Source organism: Anguilla rostrata, chromosome 2 (assembly GCF_018555375.3).
Source record: "Anguilla rostrata isolate EN2019 chromosome 2, ASM1855537v3, whole genome shotgun sequence".
NCBI lineage: Eukaryota > Metazoa > Chordata > Actinopteri > Anguilliformes > Anguillidae > Anguilla > Anguilla rostrata.
The window spans coordinates 48,048-67,402 of NC_057934.1; the positions used below are offsets into that span (position 1 = coordinate 48,048).

At 48.4% G+C, this 19,355-nt stretch overlaps 1 protein-coding gene and 1 long non-coding RNA gene across 2 annotated transcripts; one reads left to right on the forward strand and one right to left on the reverse strand.

Moving 5' to 3' along the window:
• The first annotated feature begins 485 nt into the window (after positions 1 to 485).
• Positions 486 to 5,831, forward strand: LOC135242832 (uncharacterized). The gene is made up of 3 exons (XR_010326475.1): positions 486 to 650; positions 3,392 to 3,539; positions 4,531 to 5,831. It is a non-coding gene; the product is annotated as an uncharacterized LOC135242832 (long non-coding RNA).
• Positions 4,734 to 19,344, reverse strand: pex6 (peroxisomal biogenesis factor 6). The gene is made up of 17 exons (XM_064313906.1): positions 18,095 to 19,344; positions 17,848 to 18,017; positions 17,522 to 17,605; positions 17,061 to 17,172; positions 16,159 to 16,295; positions 14,700 to 14,811; positions 13,660 to 13,862; positions 13,007 to 13,193; positions 12,680 to 12,756; positions 12,334 to 12,466; positions 11,154 to 11,359; positions 10,659 to 10,720; positions 10,221 to 10,329; positions 9,434 to 9,550; positions 9,186 to 9,263; positions 7,934 to 8,073; positions 4,734 to 6,193 (listed from the first exon to the last, which is right to left on the reverse strand). Exons 1-17 carry the CDS (start codon positions 19,298 to 19,300, stop codon positions 6,057 to 6,059), a joined length of 3,270 nt encoding a protein of 1,089 aa, XP_064169976.1. The 5' UTR covers positions 19,301 to 19,344; the 3' UTR covers positions 4,734 to 6,056.
• Between the last annotated feature and the right edge of the window lie 11 nt (positions 19,345 to 19,355).

Sequence of the window (19,355 nt, forward strand, 5' to 3'; positions counted from 1 at the left end):
CTAGGCTACCTAGTTAGCTAGGTAAGGTAGTTAACCAGGCAAATATGCAGCCATCCAGAAGAGGTTAATGATGCAAACCACAAAAAAGCAGGTGGGAAGGTCAGTGTAAAATATCTGCTAGTTATTAACAGGACAACTTGGTAGGCATGTTGCGTACATCACATGTGACTGGGATGATTGGAGTAACGGAATAATACATAAATGAATGTGGCTTTAATACTCATCTAAATGTTGTGTACCATTTCCTTCAGCTTTTATTAAAGAAAAGAGAGAATGTCCAGAATAAAGCCAGTAGGGTCACTGGGGTTTGGCTGTTTGGTTTAATAGTTCACCTTACTCCGGTTCAGATCTAAAAAACAGGGGTGGAGGGGAGATGAGAGTGTGCTCTTTTGTGGGTAATGTGTCAGATGTCATGGTAACAGGGCAACCGAGCACTGTGATTGGCTGGGGCAGTAGGATGGTCTGTTCCTGTCAGCTGAGAGAACTGCTGAGTGGACGCCCCAGGAGTTCATGGCCTCCTATTATTTAGCAGATTTGTTTTTGCATCCTGGCTGAAGCTTCTAGTGAGAGAGCAGAACCCGCATTAGGATTATATATGTGCCTTTGCACCGACCCGGGGGCAGAACCTAACAAATGTGTGGGGTGAATTGGTAAGAAACACTTTCTCTTTGCTTTTAATTGGGTTTTGGGGCAGGGGGGATCTGGTGTGTAATTCTTGTGTAAGCAAGTCAGCTCTTAGGTAATAGGCGATTGTGATTACTTTTTGTGGGGGAGGGGGTGACTCAGGGTTAGGGTGGGGGTGTACTGTGCTTACTGCAGAAACACCATTTCAGACAGGTAGGACCGTGATCATACTGAGACAGACTGCAGCAGAGCCCTTTACTGCCTACAAGGTCAGGCTTAAATGTGCTGGAGCCCAACACTAACCTAGCAGGAAAAGAACGGATTTGCACATTCATGTGAATGGTTAATGGCTAATGTATAATTTAGAAAGACAACTTAGCTCGTTAGAAAAGGGCCTATATAGCAATCACTGGCCCCTGTATGGACCCAAACCTGGATTCAGAAAACACACTGGTCTGTGATTGGTATGCACCTGCTCTGTAACAATGGCAGTGAGCGAGGGTTTGCCCAGGCAGAGTACCGATTAACAGACCTTCGCCAGCACACTAAGAGCCAGCTCCTCTCGCTAGCACACTAAGAGCCAGCTCCTCTCGCTAGCACACTAAGAGCCAGCTCCTCTCGCTAGCACACTAAGAGACAGCTCCTCTCGCTAGCTGCTCCAGGCCAGACAGAAGGATGCCAAGGTTCTGGCTTCTGGCTCAAGGGACTTCAGCGACCAGTCAGTAATGTTCCCCAGCAACCCAGGGCACACCAAAGGTCACACAGAGGTCAGAACCTGACATAGACCCATTTCCATTTTACCCCAGAACCACAGAGGAGGGGAGAGAGGGAAAGAGAGGAGAGAAGGAGAGATGGAGGAAGGGGAAGATGGAGAAAAGGAAGAAGAGAAAGAAGGACAGCAGTAGGGAGAGGAGTGGGAGGTAGAGAATGAGAGAGGGAGGGAACGACAGCACTCAAACCATTTCAGAACTGTTCCACCTCACCAGAGAGGTTCACAGGATTTAAAGGAGAACCAAAAAAAGTGCAGCGTCGGGAAGCGACGGCCATGACACGCCTGGATGCTTTCTGTTCTTTGGGACGAGGGCTAGGACAAAGCAGAAGGAATGCCTGGCTCACGGTTACTCACCGATTGCTGCTGCCATTTTGGGGATGTGGCTAAAGCTGAAGAGAGGACTTCAATCTGCAGGAGCTCAATAGGAGACGTCTTCTGAATGGGACTATGAATCTGTCACCAAGGATAACTGTATCTTACGGAGATCACTATTATGGGATGTTTTACAGAACTAACCCAACAGACACGTGACAACCTGGGATACACCTCTTCCCTCATCACATACCTGAGGATTTAAACCAGGAAGTAAATCTGCCCCAAAAAATTTTGTTTCCCTGAGTCACACCCTGGAGGCAGGGATGGGTGAGGAGCGGACAGGGCATCAGGGAGGGGGGGCAAGCTGCAAAAAACAATGTTGCCCTTGGTATACCACCCTCAGAACACAATGGCTTCAGCAAGGCCCTCCCGGATCTACACATTGCTAGATTTCTCTCTGGCCGGTTAAACTGTGCTCAACCAGCAAAAGGGAAACAATTGAAGGTTTTAAATTTTCCAACAAACTCAGCAGCCATAACCCAGAGGGCTGAGGGCAGCGGCCGCATGCAAACACAAAACCCAGCTCAGCCATGAAGCCTGTGCAGACCCCCCACCAGGGCCCAGATCAGCCTACTGCAGACACCCCACCAGGGCCCAGATCAGCCTACTGCAGACGCCCCACCAGGGCCCAGATCAGCCTACTGCAGACCCCCCCACCAGGGCCCAGATCAGCCTACTGCAGACCCCCCACCAGGGCCCAGCTCAGCCTACTGCAGACCCCTCCACCAGGGCCCAGATCAGCCTGCTGCAGACCTCCCCACCAGGGCCCAGCTCAGCATGCTGGAGACCCCCCACCAGGGCCCAGCTCAGCCTACCTCAGACCCCTCCACCAGGGCCAAGATCAGCCTGCTGCAGACCCCCCACCAGGGCCTAAATCAGCCCTACTGCAGTCCCCCACCAGGGCCAAGATCAGCCTACTGCAGACCCCCCACCAGGGCCCAGATCAGCCTACTGCAGACACCCCACCAGGGCCCAGATCAGCCTACTGCAGACGCCCCACCAGGGCCCAGATCAGCCTACTGCAGACGCCCCCACCAGGGCCCAGATCAGCCTACTGCAGACCCCCCACCAGGGCCTAAATCAGCCCTACTGCAGTCCCCCCGACAGGGCCTAAATCAGCCCTACTGCAGTCCCCCCACCAGGGCCTAAATCAGCCCTACTGCAGTCCCCCCCACCAGGGCCCAGATCAGCCTGCTGCAGACCTCCCCACCAGGGCCTAAATCAGCCCTACTGCAGTCCCCCCCACCAGGGCCCAGATCAGCCTGCTGCAGACACCCCACCAGGGCCCAGATCCGCCTGCTGCAGACCTCCCCACCAGGGCCCAGATTAGCCTGCTGCAGACCTCCCACCAGGGCCCAGCTCAGCCCTGAAAAAAGCAGTTAACCAGCTAGTCAGTGACAGTGCTCGGTCAATTTCCCTTGAGGAAAATAAAGTAAATCTTGAATCTTGGTTTCTTTATTTTTAGCTTGCTTCTTCACTTACACAAAGCTAGATTTATAAAATACTCTAAATTTCAAATGTCAGAAAAACACCTCTTCCTGTGTTTTTTGAAGAGGAAGTGTTTCTTAAAACATTAGCTACATTCCGCAACCTGTTAAAACCTCAAACCTCCTCATGCAGGTTTCCCAAAGGGACACTACTGAGAAGCTGGCTCACTAAGTCCCGGCCCACACTCCTGCTGCTCATCGCTGGACTGAAGCGGCCGCAGGTCACCCTCATGAGGAGGAAAAGGATGAAACGCACAAAAGTTGCAAAGGCCACGTAAGGGGTAAATATGGTCACTGTGCACGTATGGGGTAAATATGGTCTCTGTGCACGTAAGGGGTAAATATGGTCTCTGTGCACGTATGGGGTAAATATGGTCTCTGTGCACGTATGGGGTAAATATGGTCACTGTGCACGTATGGGGTAAATATGGTCACTGTGCACGTATGGGGTAAATATGGTCACTGTGCACCTATGGGGTAAATATGGTCTCTGTGCACATAAGGGGTAAATATGGTCACTGTGCCCCATATGGGGTAAATATGGTCATGGTGCATGAGGGTAAATAGGTCACTGCACGTTGAGGGTAAATATGGTCTCTGTGCACGTAAAGGGGTAAATATGGTCTCTGTGCACGTAGGGGTAAATATGGTCACTGTGCACGTATGGGGTAAATATGGTCACTGTGCACGTATGGGGTAAATATGGTCACTGTGCACGTATGGGGTAAATATGGTCACTGTGCACCTATGGGGTAAATATGGTCTCTGTGCACATAAGGGGTAAATATGGTCACTGTGCACATATGGGGTAAATATGGTCATTGTGCATGTAAGGGGTAAATATGGTCACTGCACGTATGGGGTAAATATGGTCTCTGTGCACGTAAGGGGTAAATATGGTCTCTGTGCACGTAAGGGGTAAATATGGTCACTGTGCACGTATGGGGTAAATATGGTCACTGTGCACGTATGGGGTAAATATGGTCACTGTGCACTTAAGGGGCCACACACAGAGCTGCACACACAGGCCACACGCAGAGCTGCAAACACAGGCCACACGCAGAGCTGCATGTGGGCGGGTTTCCTCGGAATCATTTCTGTTCTCAGCTGAAGTTGAATAAACCTCCAGAAAAGACTACCAATCACCGGAATCTTTGATACAGACAGCAAATGTAAAAACACAATCGAATCTAACTGCAACATTTTTGACAGCTACAAAGAAAGGCCTTGGCAGCTGCAGACAGTATTAAAGCTCTGCTCTTTGTTTTTCAGAACCTCAAATCGAATGCCCCATTTCACTTGAGTCCTTGGTACAGAGAACACCTGAACCTGCATTAGATATGGAAGACCAGGACACCACTGAAGAATCACACTTTCAGTCAAGGCTGAAGAGAGGAACTAAAAGCCAGAGAGAACAGAAAAGGGACTCAACACTTATTACAAAAACACGGAATTGAGCACAGAAAACAACCCCACACAAATTAATCATTTTATTCATACACAGTAACGTGTACATCATCTCTTAAATACACATTTATTATGATTCATTATATTACAAAGAGTGTGACTGTAAATTATTTACATTCTGTGCCAACATTTAGTTTAATAACATAATCGATAGCCCCGTCTCTGGTGATTTATTTCTGGTACAGCGCCTGATGTTTAGAATAACTGAGCTTGAGGAAGTAAAACAGTGGCACTCCAAAAGTGCAGGGTGGTGATAAACCAACAGGCAGCTTCTACATTAAACAGCTTATGCCAAGACCAGTTTCCCCAAACGAACCATCAGCCCAACCAGAAAATGCCAGTTTGGGGCAAAATATTTCTCATTAGCACTGGCCACTGATAGCAGAGTCCAGCCAATAAGCAAAGTACACACTTCAGCAATCCTAAATTACAACAGCGCTGCATTAAGGAAACTGAAACAGACATCCAGGATCTTGTAAGAACAACTAACAGCAGTTAAAACTTCAGAACCCATCACCCACTTGCTCAGGCTCGAGAGCCAATTAAGGCCATAAAACAGATCTTTTAAGCCACCAGCTTTCATATCAATGCATACTTATTACTGGCTATAACCATGAAGTAAATTTTTAACAGTCAGTATACAAAGATTAAAGAAAATAATCCTTACAAATACCAATGTAAATTTGAGTAAAACTGAGTAAAATGGATTCTTCCAATGATTTACTGCATAGGTGGCACGCCAATATTGTGACCGTGTTTGTAGGCAAACAATCGTTTGTAGATTAAACTTAACTTGGCTAAAATCCAGGTTGTCATTTGGAGTTTTCAAAGAATCTTACCAATCATACAGTTAAGAGTTAATGGTGTTGTTTAATGGAACAAGTCTACTCAACTACTACTGAATGTGTTCCTTCTGTTTGAGATTAAGATCTGTTTTTATATATCTGGTTAAAATGTCCAGTTTAGGAATTTTCTTTCTATTATTCCTCACTGTTTGTATTTTATTTTATTTTATTACATCAGGGAAACAGCAACAGTCACCGGTGACCTTCACCTTTATGAATATCATATTTCATTTGTTGAGTAAAAGATGCAGTTTTGCTGTACCTCATGGTTGTTAAATGACATTTTTTTGCTTGTACTGCACACGGTACTGTCAGAGACACTAGGGCGGTCCACATGGACACCCTCCGGGATTAACAGTGCCTCTGTTTCCATGCAAAGGATTGGTGTAGACTGTCCCAGCACTGGCCTATGATTGGTGTAGAGTGGCCCAGCACAGCCTTGTGATTGGCAGGGTTTGAAAGGGGTTGTATTTTGAGGAGGTGGCCCTATTTTGTGGTGAACTTTTGCTGAATGAGCTTGTACTTGGCAAGGTCTTGGTCCGAGACGGATGGCTGCAGTCTCTCCAGTGCCTCCGCAAAATCCTCAGCCGTTAACGTTAGCGCAGATATCTCTGTGTCCAAACCTGGGGGGAGAGGGGCCGAGACGCTCACAGACTAGAAATGTGGTGTTTAGGTTAGTTAGCGAATATCTGTGTCCAAACTGGGAGAGGGGCCGAGGCGCTCACAGACTAGAAATGTGGTGTGTTAGGGTTAGCGCAGATATCTCTGTGTCCAAACCTGGGGGGAGAGGGGCCGAGACGCTCACAGACTAGTAATGTGGTGTGTTAGGGTTAGGGTTAGCGCAGATATCTGTGTGCAAACCTGGGGGGAGAGGGGCCGAGAAGCTTACAGACTAGAAATGTGGTGTGTTAGGGTTAGGGTTAGCGCAGATATCTGTGTGCAAACCTGGGGGAGAGGGGCCGAGACGCTTACAGACTAGAAATGTGGTGTGCGGACTTTACACAACAAACAATTGGAACAGATGGGGTGCAGACTCAAGTACAGTAGGTGTGTGACAGTGTGGGGTGAAAGGTCAAGCACACTTTTCTAGTTGTCATTGCAATGCCTTATTTTTTTAGTAGAATACATATTACTTATTTTTTGAATGAGGAGTGGTGTCTATTTAAACAAAGGACAGCTGACTGGTGTCAGATAGAAATGAAAGTATAATCTGGGAACTCAGTGACAAAACTCATTTCAGAACTGGGAGAGTAATGAATAAGAACACAAAAGTATAACACAAGGACACAGGCCTCAGAATTCAGGCTATAAAACACTTCAGGGTGATTTTAAAGATTTTCACTCAAGTAAATAACATCCTGGTGCTGTGACGTGAAACTAGATAACCTGATGAAAGATTTCTTTTCATCACCTGTTTGATATCAATTGTTTACACTTTTGGGGTTTTTCTCTGAATGAACCATATTAACTCAATCAACAGCGTTTGTTTGTAGTGCTTCAGAACATAAAGAAAGACACTGAATAATCAAGATTAACAAATTTGTTTTCATGAGAAAAACTGTGTCAACAGAGAGAACAATTAACTGCACTAAAAGAGAATTTTAAGCAGAAATTTTATCCAGGCTTCACTGTTTTTTCCAGCCCCTGAAAGCAATAATATCATCTTGTCACTTCAACTGTTTTATCATCTGCAACAATGTATTTTAATTTTTATTTCAAGGCCTTTAAGCAAACTATAATCAATGAATGAACGTATATTTTAGAGAACTAAAATAATTTTAGAACTGTGTTTGTCAGTAGTTGAACATGAATTCCATGCAAATGCTCCAATCTGATCAGTAGATTGGAGGGTAGGGCTAGTGTTAAATGCACACCCACCAACACAATTTTCTTGTGATTTGTTTTTTTACTCAAATTATCCAAAGTCCCTTTTCAACGTAAATGTGAGAAATGTGTTAATTTGGAGAGAAATTTCACACCATCATTAAAAAAATCAGTTGATTCTCTCAAGGGGGGTGCAAGCACACCATCTTGCAGAGGACAGGACTGAGCCAAAATGACTGGTGACATTCAATGCTGAAGCGTCTGTGAGGGGAGAGTACGGAATGCTCCATGATGTCATAATGTAAATGTCTCTGTGAGGCCGTAGTGCTGCAGGTTCTATATTGTCATAGTACAGAAGGATCTGTGAGCTCATTGTATAGAAGGGTCTGTGAGGTCATAGTGCAGTGCTGAAGGAACTGTGAAGTAACAGTAAAGATGAATCATGAAGTGGAACACAGCTGAAGGTAAGGATGGCTCGAGTCCCAGAATGCTTTGCTTTAGAAATATATTACATTAGCAGTTGACACAAATGAACTGACCTTCGCCAATGCTGTGAATTTTGCGCTTAATGGCGGTCGTCATGGCATCTGAGCACAGGGCGTAGAGGTCAGCTCCAGTCAGCTGAGCAGGACAGCGCTCTACCACAGCCGAGAGGCTCACGCTCGGATCCACCTGGAACCTGCCGGAACAGAGACAGCCAGGCCAGCTGAGCGGAGACCATGTCTGCAGGCCAACATGCATCCGCCACACACAGACCTGCCAGGAACCCTGACCCTAACCAGCTAGGAGCCAGTGCCAAGACCAGGGATGTCTGCAACTTGCACTGTGACCCCTGACTTCTCAGCTCACACCTCACACAGGCTGGAAACAAAGCTGCTGGAACTCTAGAGTAGAGCAAACAGATGAATGGAAGCCCACCTTTGAAAATCAGGGAACTGATCTGCCTCACCTGAATGTACTTTTACATACTCACAAGTACATGCTCGGATGCATGCATTCTCCTATACTGTATGTACTCACCTGTACATACATGTATTTATGGACAGAGATGGATAGTGGAAACAAACCAACGATGTACATGTGCACGTGCAAAGCTCACGTTCAACAGTAAAGAGCAGACACACACTGTAGTGCAGTGCGTGATTAGATGAGACCAATAGGCCAACTTTATCATTCTATAATTGTAAAACTATCTGTTGTCTCTACAAAACACAGTCTCTATAAATGAAAGAAGTGTTTAAATCGCAAACTTCTCTTCTTGCCGCTTTCTAATGGAGTTTTCCCAGCATTATGGCTGGAGAGTTATCACACTATACTGCAGCCACTGAAATGTTTTTCTCCTTTTGTTACAGAGCTTTAAGTACAAATCCGTGCAAAACCCTCCATGAACAACCCAGCTAACAGGGATACATAACTGACAGAACTATTTCTGCATATACACAGTTTTACACGTGTCTGTCAAACTTGCAAATGTATCTCAGTTTCTCCAATAGAACAACATCCCAATTTATCAGAGGTGAAGATCCTCAGAGCCAAATGTGTTTCTGATCTAGTGTTGATTTTTGCAACAAGAGTTTTGATACTGAAGGAATTTCCAGACTTACATTTCTGCATTTCTGAGAAATGGATCTTTCAGCATTTCACTGCATGTTCACTGCTTGTGTGTACCCTGCACATGAGGCTGAATCTCTTTCCATTTGCGATAGTGACAGTTAGTGACCAGTAATAACAGTTCATTACAATAAACAGACATTCATAACAATCAATTACAGTTAATAATAGTTCACCTACTTTCTCACAATAGCCTTCAGGACCTGTAGCTGAGACTCCTTGTCTTCAGTGATCCCAACATAGACCAGTTTATCAAACCTGTGGGCAGAGACGAAGGCCTTTGAGCAAGATGGTTGAGTCTCTAACACTAAATCCATGGCCTGACAGATTTACTTCCGACTTTAAAAAAGTACAAAAAATACTACATTTGCATATTGCAGAGAAAAGCACAGTTAGATGTAATCAGATTGGCTGATTGCATCCTTTACCTGCCAGGTCTGAGCAGAGATTGGTCGAGCAGATCTGGACGGTTGGTTGCTCCAATCACAAACACATCCCCAGATGAGTGCAGTCCATCCAGTTCAGCTAGGAGCTGCGAAACCACCCTGGAGCAAAGAACACTCAACCATTAGGCTCTGTCTCCAGGCCCGTCTGCTCCATCAGCACACATCTTACTTCCAGGTTAGATGCAGTAACTAAGGCAAAGACAAAAGGCTGAATTTGAAGGGAAACTGGTCTAGCACTACGGCCTAGAGCATATTTAAGTATTTAACACAGCTCTGCACAACACAATCCATTAGCTCCACCCTGAGCAAAAGTATACTATGACTGTTTTAAAACTAATGTGTGTGTGTGTGCATGCGTGTGTAGTGTGTGTCTGTAGTGTGTCTGTGTGAGGGTGTGTCTGTGTGCGCATGTGTGTGTAGTGTAGTGTGTGTGTCTGTGTGTGCCTGTGTGTGTGTGTCTACGTGTGTGTGCGTGTCTGCGTGTGTGTGCATGTATGTGTGTAGTGTGTGTGTGTGCGTATGTTTGTAGTGTGTGCGTGTCTGCGTGTGTGTGTGTGTGCATATGTGTGTGTGTGTGTGTGTGTGTATGTGTATGTATGTGTGTAGTGTGTGTGTGTGCGTATGTTTGTAGTGTGTGCGTGTGTGTGTGTGCATATGTGTGTGTGTGTGTGTGTGCGTATGTGTGTATGTGTATGTATGTGTGTCTGTGTGTATGTATGTGTGTCTGTGTCTGTGTGTCTGTGTGTGAGTAAGAGAAAGCCGCGCCCACCGGTCCATCACTCCTCCAGAGTCCCCACTGCGCCCCCTATTGGGCGCCAGGGAGTCCAGCTCATCAAAGAAGATGATGCAGGGAGACGCAGCTCGAGCTTTACTGAACACTGGAATTAAAGCACATTTATACAAAGAGTCACTATTTTATACTGGGAGAAAGAAAGCACATTTACACAGAGAGTCACTGTTTTTACACTGGGAATTAGGACGGAGTGTGGCACAGTGGTAGGACTCCTTGTAACCGAAAGGTCAGGTTGATCCGGTAGGACACTGCGTGTACCCTGAGCAAGATTACTTAACCTGCATTGCTTCAGTATATATCCAGCTGTATAAATGGATACAATGTAAAGTGCTATGTAAAAAATTGTGTAAGTCGCTCTGGATAAGAGCGTCTGCTAAATGCCTATAATGTAATGTAATGTAATTACACACTGACCTTCTCGGACATTCTCCTCACTTTGTCCAACATACATGTTGATGAGTTCTGGACCTTTAACACTGAAAATTCAATAACAATGATTACCTTTCAATCTAATTAATCGATGAACAACCAAACATTTACCTTTCAATCAAATCAATCAATAAGCAAGAAAAATTAACATTTCAAAAACTGACCCCAAATACAGTGCCAATCAGCCAGGCATGCCCCAAACACAGGACCAATAAGCCACCACACACCCCAAACACAGGACCAATCAGCCACCACACACCCCAAACACAGGACCAATCAGCCGCCAGACACCCCCCAAACACAGGACCAATCAGCCGCCAGACACCCCCCAAACACAGGACCAATCAGCCGCCAGACACCCCTCAAACACAGGACCAATCAGCCACCAGACACCCCCCAAACACAGGACCAATCAGCTGCCACACGCCCCAAACACAGGACCACACACTTTCAGTGGGACTCATGGGGGGTTAGAGGCACCTGAGGAAGGTCATGGCGCATTCTGTGGCCACAGCCTTGGCCAGGAGGGTCTTGCCGGTGCCGGGGGGGCCGTACAGGAGGAGGCCGGACCGCCGCAGCCCCAGGGACAGCAGTTCCGGGTGCTCCAGGGGCAGCTGGATGGTGTCCAGGATCTCCTGCTTCACCTGCTGCAGCCCGCCCACATCCTGCCACCTGACCAAGGGCACCTACAGCAACATCACAGTGACATCACAGCGGCATCACAACCCTGCCACCTGACTGAGGGCACCTACAGTGACATCACAGCGGCATCACAGTGACATCACAACCCTGCCACCTGACTGAGGGCACCTACAGTGACATCACAGCGGCATCACAGTGACATCACAACCCTTCCACCTGACTGAGGGCACCTACAGTGACATCACAGTCCTGCTAGTTCCTGTCCTGCTAAATTAGACACACCTAGCAGCACTGGAGCAAAGCACCCACGGGTTTACACTCGAACACAGGGGCTCCCAAACTGGAATGTAACCAGTGCAGAGACTGTAACCAGTGCAGTGAGTAATTTGTCTCATCATGGTCCATGGGCACCATGAGAATTGAACTGGCATTAATATAAAGCTAAACATGCTATAGGCTAATACTAGTGTGGTTTCATCCTTTATCCTGCTGCTATAGGCTAATCCCAGCATGGCTTCAGCCTTAATCCTGCTGCTATAGGCCAATTCCAGCATGGTTTCATCCTTTATCCTGCTGTTATAGGCTAATCCCAGCCTGGTTTCATCCTTTATCCTGCTGCTATAGGCTAATCCCAGCATGGCTTCATCCTCTATCCTGCTGCTATAGGCTAATCCCAGCATGGTTTCATCCTTTATCCTGCTGCTATAGGCTAATCCCAGCCTGGTTTCATCCTTTATCCTGCTGCTATAGGCTAATCCCAGCCTGGTTTCATCCTTTATCCTGCTGTTATAGGCTAATCCCAGCCTGGTTTCATCCTTTATCCTGCTACTATAGGCTAATCCCAGCTTGGCTTCATCCACATGGTTGATGAAGTAATGGCACAGTAATGGCAGTAGAAAAGACAAAAAGGTTATTTATGGGATTCCATATTGAGTTCCACAGGAACAACGGTAGTGAGAGCCAACAGAAACATAGAAGAGCTTAGTCAATCATGCGACAGACGGGAGTGAGGGCGGACCTTGGGGGCGCCGATGGCCTGGGCGTGGGTCTTCTGCAGCTGCTCCAGAGCGCTGGTGAAATCCTGCAACAGGACGGTCACCCCAAAAGAGCACAGGTCCCTCTCCTGTCCCACAGTCGCCCCTCCCGGGAAACTGCAGAGGGGGGGCAGACACTCCCTCAGCACCTCAAAAACATATCTGGTCCTAACCTCATCCTAAACCCTAACTCCACAACCCAAATTCATAACCCCCAAACCGAAAATCTACCATGTCCTGGCCCTCTTCATTACCAGCTCCCATCCTCCTACACAGAATGAAGAAAACCAGAGATTTACAGCCTGCAGCTTCTTCCAGAAATGAACTTACCATAAACTCAGAACCCTTCTGCGGGCCACCTTGCCAGCTAACGTCACTAATGCACACAAGTCACCTAAAAGAAACCCCTGAGAGGGGGAGAGAGGGTGGCAGAGGAGAGGGAGAGAGGGAAGCAGGGGGAGAGGGAGAGGGAGGCAGGGGAGAGAGAGATAGGGAGAGAGGGAGGCAGGGGAGAGGGAGAGATGGAGGCAGGGGGAGAGAGAGAGGAACACACTTCAAGAATGGATTGTGGAAAGATAAACGCAGAATGTTAATTTTAGGGCGATGTTTAAGAGAATAGTAACAAGGTTGCTGTGGCACTAGCTGGGTGTGGCTCACTGCAGTCTGTTTGGCCAGGTGGCCCAGGCTCAGGGCTTTGCTCAGGGGCAGTCCTGCACTCAGGCTGGCCAGCATCGCCCTCCTCTGCTCATCTGTGGGGCTCTCCACCACCATCTGGTGGACAAATGCTGCCATCACATCCGGGGACAGCTCCTGGGCATCACACACTGTGGCTACTACGGTAACACTACCGAACATGAAGGGAGAGAGGAAGAGATGGGGAGGGGGAGGACAGGAGCAGAGGAGGGGAGGGGAGTATAGAAGGAGAGGTAAAGGAGAGGAGAGAAGAGAAGGTAAGTAGGTACGCAGTGCACGCACATTAAACCCAATGAGAAACTCCCACAACACAGAGCTAAGAGTGGACTTTCATTCTAGATACTGTAAATTCTTCAAATAAATTTGCAAAGCTCAGTGAATTTACAACCAAACAAGTAAATAACCAAAATATTCAAGAACAAAATATTATGACTGTGGGTGAAAAAATAAGTTTAAATTTAAGTGGTCAGTAATTTGCAAGAATTACACTAAAGGGTTAAAGTATTGACTAGTCTGAGGCATGTAGTTCTGTAGATGTCAATGTCCACTCATGATCCAGCTGTGGGTCTGGCTGCATTTGGCTGTAAGTTTGCAGGGTTGCAGTTGCAGCAATTCACCTTTGGGGGGCGCTGGCGATAAGCTGGCAGAGGGTGGAGAGCACTCTGGGGTCTGGCTCGGCTCCGCCCTGCAACCGGCCCAGCAGCTGCAGGTTCCTAAGCAACAGCACGCAGGGCGTGTGCAGCTGCGCCCGAGAGAAGGCTGTCTGCATCTTCACCTCGCAGGCAGCTGGCGTGTCTGCGCAGAGAGAGACGCAATCCACCTGCGCAGGTATGCGCAGTCAGAGACACAACCCAGGGACCACAGACTGGCCTTACAGGCCACACCTGCCTCTAGTGTGTACGGGACATTACTTGTAGCAGGTGCAGGTGTGTGTACGGGACGTTACCTGCGGCAGGTGCAGGTGTGTGTATGGGACGTTACCTGCGGCAGGTGTAGGTGTGTGTATGGGACGTTACCTGCAGCAGGTGCAGGTGAGTGTACGGGACGTCACCTGCAGCAGGTGCAGGTGAGTGTACAGGACGTTACCTGCAGCAGGTGCAGGTGAGTGTACAGGACGTTACCTGCAGCAGGTGTGTGTATGGGACGTTACCTGCAGCAGGTGCAGGTGTGTGTACGGGACGTTACCTGCAGCAGGTGCAGGTGTGTGTACGGGACGTTACCTGCAGCAGGTGTGTGTATGGGACGTTACCTGCAGCAGGTGCAGGTGTGTGTACGGGACATTACCTGCAGCAGGTGCAGGTGAGTGTACAGGACGTTACCTGCAGCAGGTGCAGGTGTGTGTACGGGACGTTACCTGCAGCAGGTGCAGGTGTGTGTACAGGACGTTACCTGCAGCAGGTGTGTGTATGGGACGTTACCTGCAGCAGGTGCAGGTGTGTGTACGGGACGTTACCTGCAGCAGGTGTGTGTATGGGACGTTACCTGCAGCAGGTGCAGGTGTGTGTACGGGACATTACCTGCAGCAGGTGCAGGTGAGTGTACAGGACGTTACCTGCAGCAGGTGCAGGTGTGTGTACGGGACGTTACCTGCAGCAGGTGCAGGTGTGTGTACGGGACGTTACCTGCAGCAGGTGCAGGTGTGTGTACGGGACGTTACCTGCAGCAGGTGCAGGTGTAATCTCCGACACGCCGCTCTGAGAATCGTGGCTTTTCCACTCCCTCGGGGGGCCGATAGCAGGACGCTGCAGATGCCTGTCAGAGCAGAGGAGCTGTGAAACACGCGAGAGATTTAGAGATCCAACAACTACCCAACTGCAGAATACCCAGCAACTACTCAGCAACAACCCAACTGCAGAATACCCAGCAACTACCCAGCAACAACCCAACTGCAAAATACCCAGCAACTACCTAGCAACAACCCAACTGCAGAATACCCAGCAACTACCTAGCAACAACCCAACTGCAGAATACCCAGCAACTACCTAGCAACAACCCAACTGCAGAATACCCAGCAACTACCTAGCAACAACCCAACTGCAGAATACTCAGCAACTACCTAGCAACAACCCAACTGCAGAATACCCAGCAACTACCCAGCAACAACCCAACTGCAAAATACCCAGAAACTACCCAAAAGCAGAATACCCAGCAATTGCTCAACTGCAAAATACCCCGAAATTACCCAACTGCAAAATAGCCAGCAACTACCCAATTGCAAAACAGCACATCTTACACTTCATATAAAATTTCAAGAGCATGTAGTCTGAGCTTTCTAAGCCATTAAAATAATTTGTCAAATTATTCAAATAAAAATGTACATTTGTATAGTGCTTCTTACAGAGACTCGGTCATAAAAACAGAAAGAATTGGGCAAAACTAAAGCCCCAAAAATCCAGGAAGAAAGGAAAAAACAGCAACATTAGTTGGCATCAAACCTACATTTCAAGTTTTATCAAGATTAGATTTTTTATGCGCTGTGGTGCGGTTTACGAGGTGTGGTGCGGTTTATGAGGTGCGGCGCGGTTTACGAGGTGCGGTGTGGTTTACAAGCTGTGGTGCGGTTTACGAGGTGCGGTGTGGTTTACAAGCTGTGGTGCGGTTTACGAGGTGTGGTGCGGTTTACGAGGTGCGGTGCGGTTTACGAGGTGTGGTGCGGTTTATGAGGTGCGGTGCAGTTTATGAGCTGTGGTGCGGTTTATGAGGTGCTGTGCGGTTTATGAGGTGCGGTGCGGTTTATGAGGTGCGGTGCGGTTTACAAGGTGCGGTGCGGTTTACAAGGTGCTGTGCGGTTTACAAGGTGCGGTGCGGTTTATGAGCTGCGGTGCGGTTTACGAGGTGCGGTGCGGTTTACGAGGTGTGGTGCGGTTTATGAGCTGCGGTGCGGTTTATGAGGTGCGGTGCGGTTTACGAGGTGCGGTGCGGTTTACAAGGTGCGGTGAGGTTTACGAGGTGCGGTGAGGTTTACGAGGTGTGGTGCGGTTTAGGAGCTGTGGTGCGGTTTATGAGGTGCGGTGCGGTTTATGAGCTGCGGTGCGGTTTACAAGGTGCGGTGCGGTTTACGAGGTGTGGTGCGGTTTATGAGCTGCGGTGCGGTTTATGAGGTGCGGTGCGCTGACCTCGTGCTCATGTACGGCTGCATGGTGGACGTTAGCAGTTCTACTGTGCTGGAGAGCCCAGGAGGAGATAGGCTGGTCCAGAAGGAGGGAGCATCACCCAGACAGGAATGCGGTGCGGGGCTGTTCACTGAACCCCCCTGAAACAGAACAAATAAAACAACAGAATCAGCACAACCACAGCTCCACAAGCCCAGCTAACACAGCACAACAGCAGCAGGATAGTGGTGAGGCCAGAGCGCTGGCAGCTTCCTGAAAGAGGCACAGGGACATTGCAGCTGAGCAGTAAGACCACACGCAGTCACCACATTACAAACACAATGCATTCGGTCAGCCCTGGCACTGCTGGGCTGTGTCTCTCAGTTTACAATAAAAAGGGGAGAAGCTGTAAACTACACACCAAAACTACAGATCCCATTAGCCAAATCAGACCTTAAAGAAAGCCAGTTTCACAAAAGGAACCAAGCCCATTCAGTACTATTTTCATTATGTTATACAAGGGTGCATCCTCACCCATCACATTACATCCACAACATACACTGTACTAGTCCCCACCCCTACACTCACTGGAGTGCATTCTGGGTAAAGGCACATTACTGTGTGGTCTCTATCTGCCAACCCTTACCATGTACAGAGAGGTGTGGTCTCTGTCTAAGAGCCTGTAGCATGTACAGAGAGATGTGGTCTCTATCTAAGAGCCTGTACCATGTACAGAGAGGTGTGGTCTCTATCTAAGAGCCTGTACCATGTACAGAGAGGTGTGGTCTCTATCTGCCAACCCTTACCATGTACAGAGAGGTGTGGTCTCTATCTGCCAGCCCTTACCATGTGCAGAGAGGTGTGGTCTCTATCTGCCAACCCTTACCATGTACAGAGCGGTGTGGTCTCTATCTGCCAACCCTTACCATGTACAGAGAGGTGTGGTCTCTATCTGCCAGGAACCCGGTAGGACCCAAGCCAGCCAGCTCCCCGGTGCTACCGCACACCTTCTTCACTTTAAAGCACAGAACTGGCCACCTGTAGAACAGAGACGGGCAGGGCTGGCAAACACGCTTCCTCTCAAACATCCTCAGATGACACCAGCATCAGATCCTGAATGCATTTCACTCAAAAACTTTTTCTGAAAGACACCAGCAAAATTCATCCACTAACAAGCTTAAAAAAAATTCCTGTTGAAATTCCCAGGGATCTGCAAGAGTGACCTGCACCTTTAAAATGAAAGTATGTGAATACGTTTGTTTCTGACCCATGTCTTCATGTATATCTAATCATCATATCAGACTAATGATTACCAGCATGCCCTCTAGCGTTTGACACTGGGAATTGTATAAGGAACGGAAGTAGAGGTCGTTGTTAGCGACATAACCTGGTGAATCGTTCTGTGTTGCTGGATAAGACCTCAGGGTGCCCGTCCGTGGGAACACATAGCACATCTCCCTGCTGCACCAACCTGCAGGAATAAGGCAAGAGCTTTTTCTGTACGGAACACAAGCATGCAACAGGTGACAGAGAGGGGGAGGGCAGGGGGGCAGGACCAGGGCAGGGGGGGGAAAGGCAGGACCAGGGCAGGGGGAGGCAGGACCTGGGCAGGGGGAGGCAGGACCTGGGCAGGGGAGGGCTGGGGGGGGGGCATGACCAGGGCAGGGGAGGGCAGGACCAGGGCACATATTCTCCATTAAAGGCTTCCCTAACCTCGGAGTGCCAAAGTGTTCAGAGAGAACATTGTCGAAGACGCCATGACAGTTGTAGTCCGGAGAGGCAATCCTGTCTAGGTGGAGCTCTTTGGCGAAAGGTGGTGATGCGGTGCGCGACTGACTTTCTGAAAGCGCCGTCACGGGGGGAGGAAGTGGCTCGTTGCGCCTCTACAGAAAGTCAAAACAAAGAGCGATCAGAAACTGATCGCACAATCAGGATGTACAACAGCACTGTTGTATCTCACCTTTATCTTCACCACTCGGCTATGGACAGGCACTGGCTCTCCGTTGGACAGGTTGAACCACAGCGCGGGGGAAACGTAGCCCACGTTGTCTTGAAGATCTAGATCTGGGGATTTCACGAAGTCGGCGACAACTACGGCCGCGAGGTGAGCACACCCCCTGCTCCGCGTCTCTTCCCCGGCACCAGGACTCTGTGGGACCTCACTTCTGCCGCAGGTTTTACTTTTATCAGTAAGGAGGCCTAGCGCTGAAACCACAACCCACTCCTGGTTGAACAGTCCCAATTTTAGCAGTAAATTCTTGCTCATGAAAATTGAACCATCCACGTCTACGGCAGATTCCACATCTACTTTTGGTCTGATTCTCCCTTGCCTGGTCAGGCTAGTAATATCGACAACTCTAACATCAATCCTGCATTCCAATGCTTGGAGAACGGCCGAGAATCCCGTATTCAGCAATTGCTTATTATCTAACAAGGAACTGCCGCTGAGGCTATTAGCATAATGTGCGAAATCCGAAACGTACAGTGAGGTTATAGTTCTGGTCATAGTTGCAGTCGTGTTGTTGCATAGTTCCAGTGCGCCTGGATACTGCGCCAGATCCCTGCAGTCAGTAACCAACACACTGGTAGTTATTGTGATGACTCCCTGGGCCACAGGCGCGCATTCCAACACAACCAAGTCAAAAAGATGCTGGTGCACCTGTGCAATATCTTCACCGAACAGTGGATGATAGGGTATTAACAGTACGTCGCCTTGTCTGACGAGAAGAGTTTGTTTCTGACAAGACGCCAGTATTAGCAATCCATTCGAGAACTTATCGGAACTCGCCCATTTGAAAGTCTGTCGGCTTCGTGCACCTATCATAACTTTACTCAGCCCTACCGGTGATGTTAAACGCACGGTTCCCGCTGCATCCAGAGGAAATCCATAATGTCGGTGGAAGGTTTTGCTTGTGTACAGCTTCAGAGACGTATCTGCGATTGGTCTGCACTCCGGTATCTCTTCTTCTGTCGTAAGGTGCGCACAGAGCAAAATATCTACCCTGGAAGAAGAATGCCGTCTCCGTGCCGACAACAAAAACACGCAGGTGGACTCGTCATTGTTCGGAAATAAATGGCTGAACTGATACTTGGAAACAAGAACATGTAAAGGGTTTAGCTGAGTAGGAAAGGTGTCCAAGCAAAACAGCTGTACCTTGGCCGCCATGTTGCTGAAAGCCGCATGCGCCGATGAAAATAGGCTAAGTGTCGACCATCGAGCT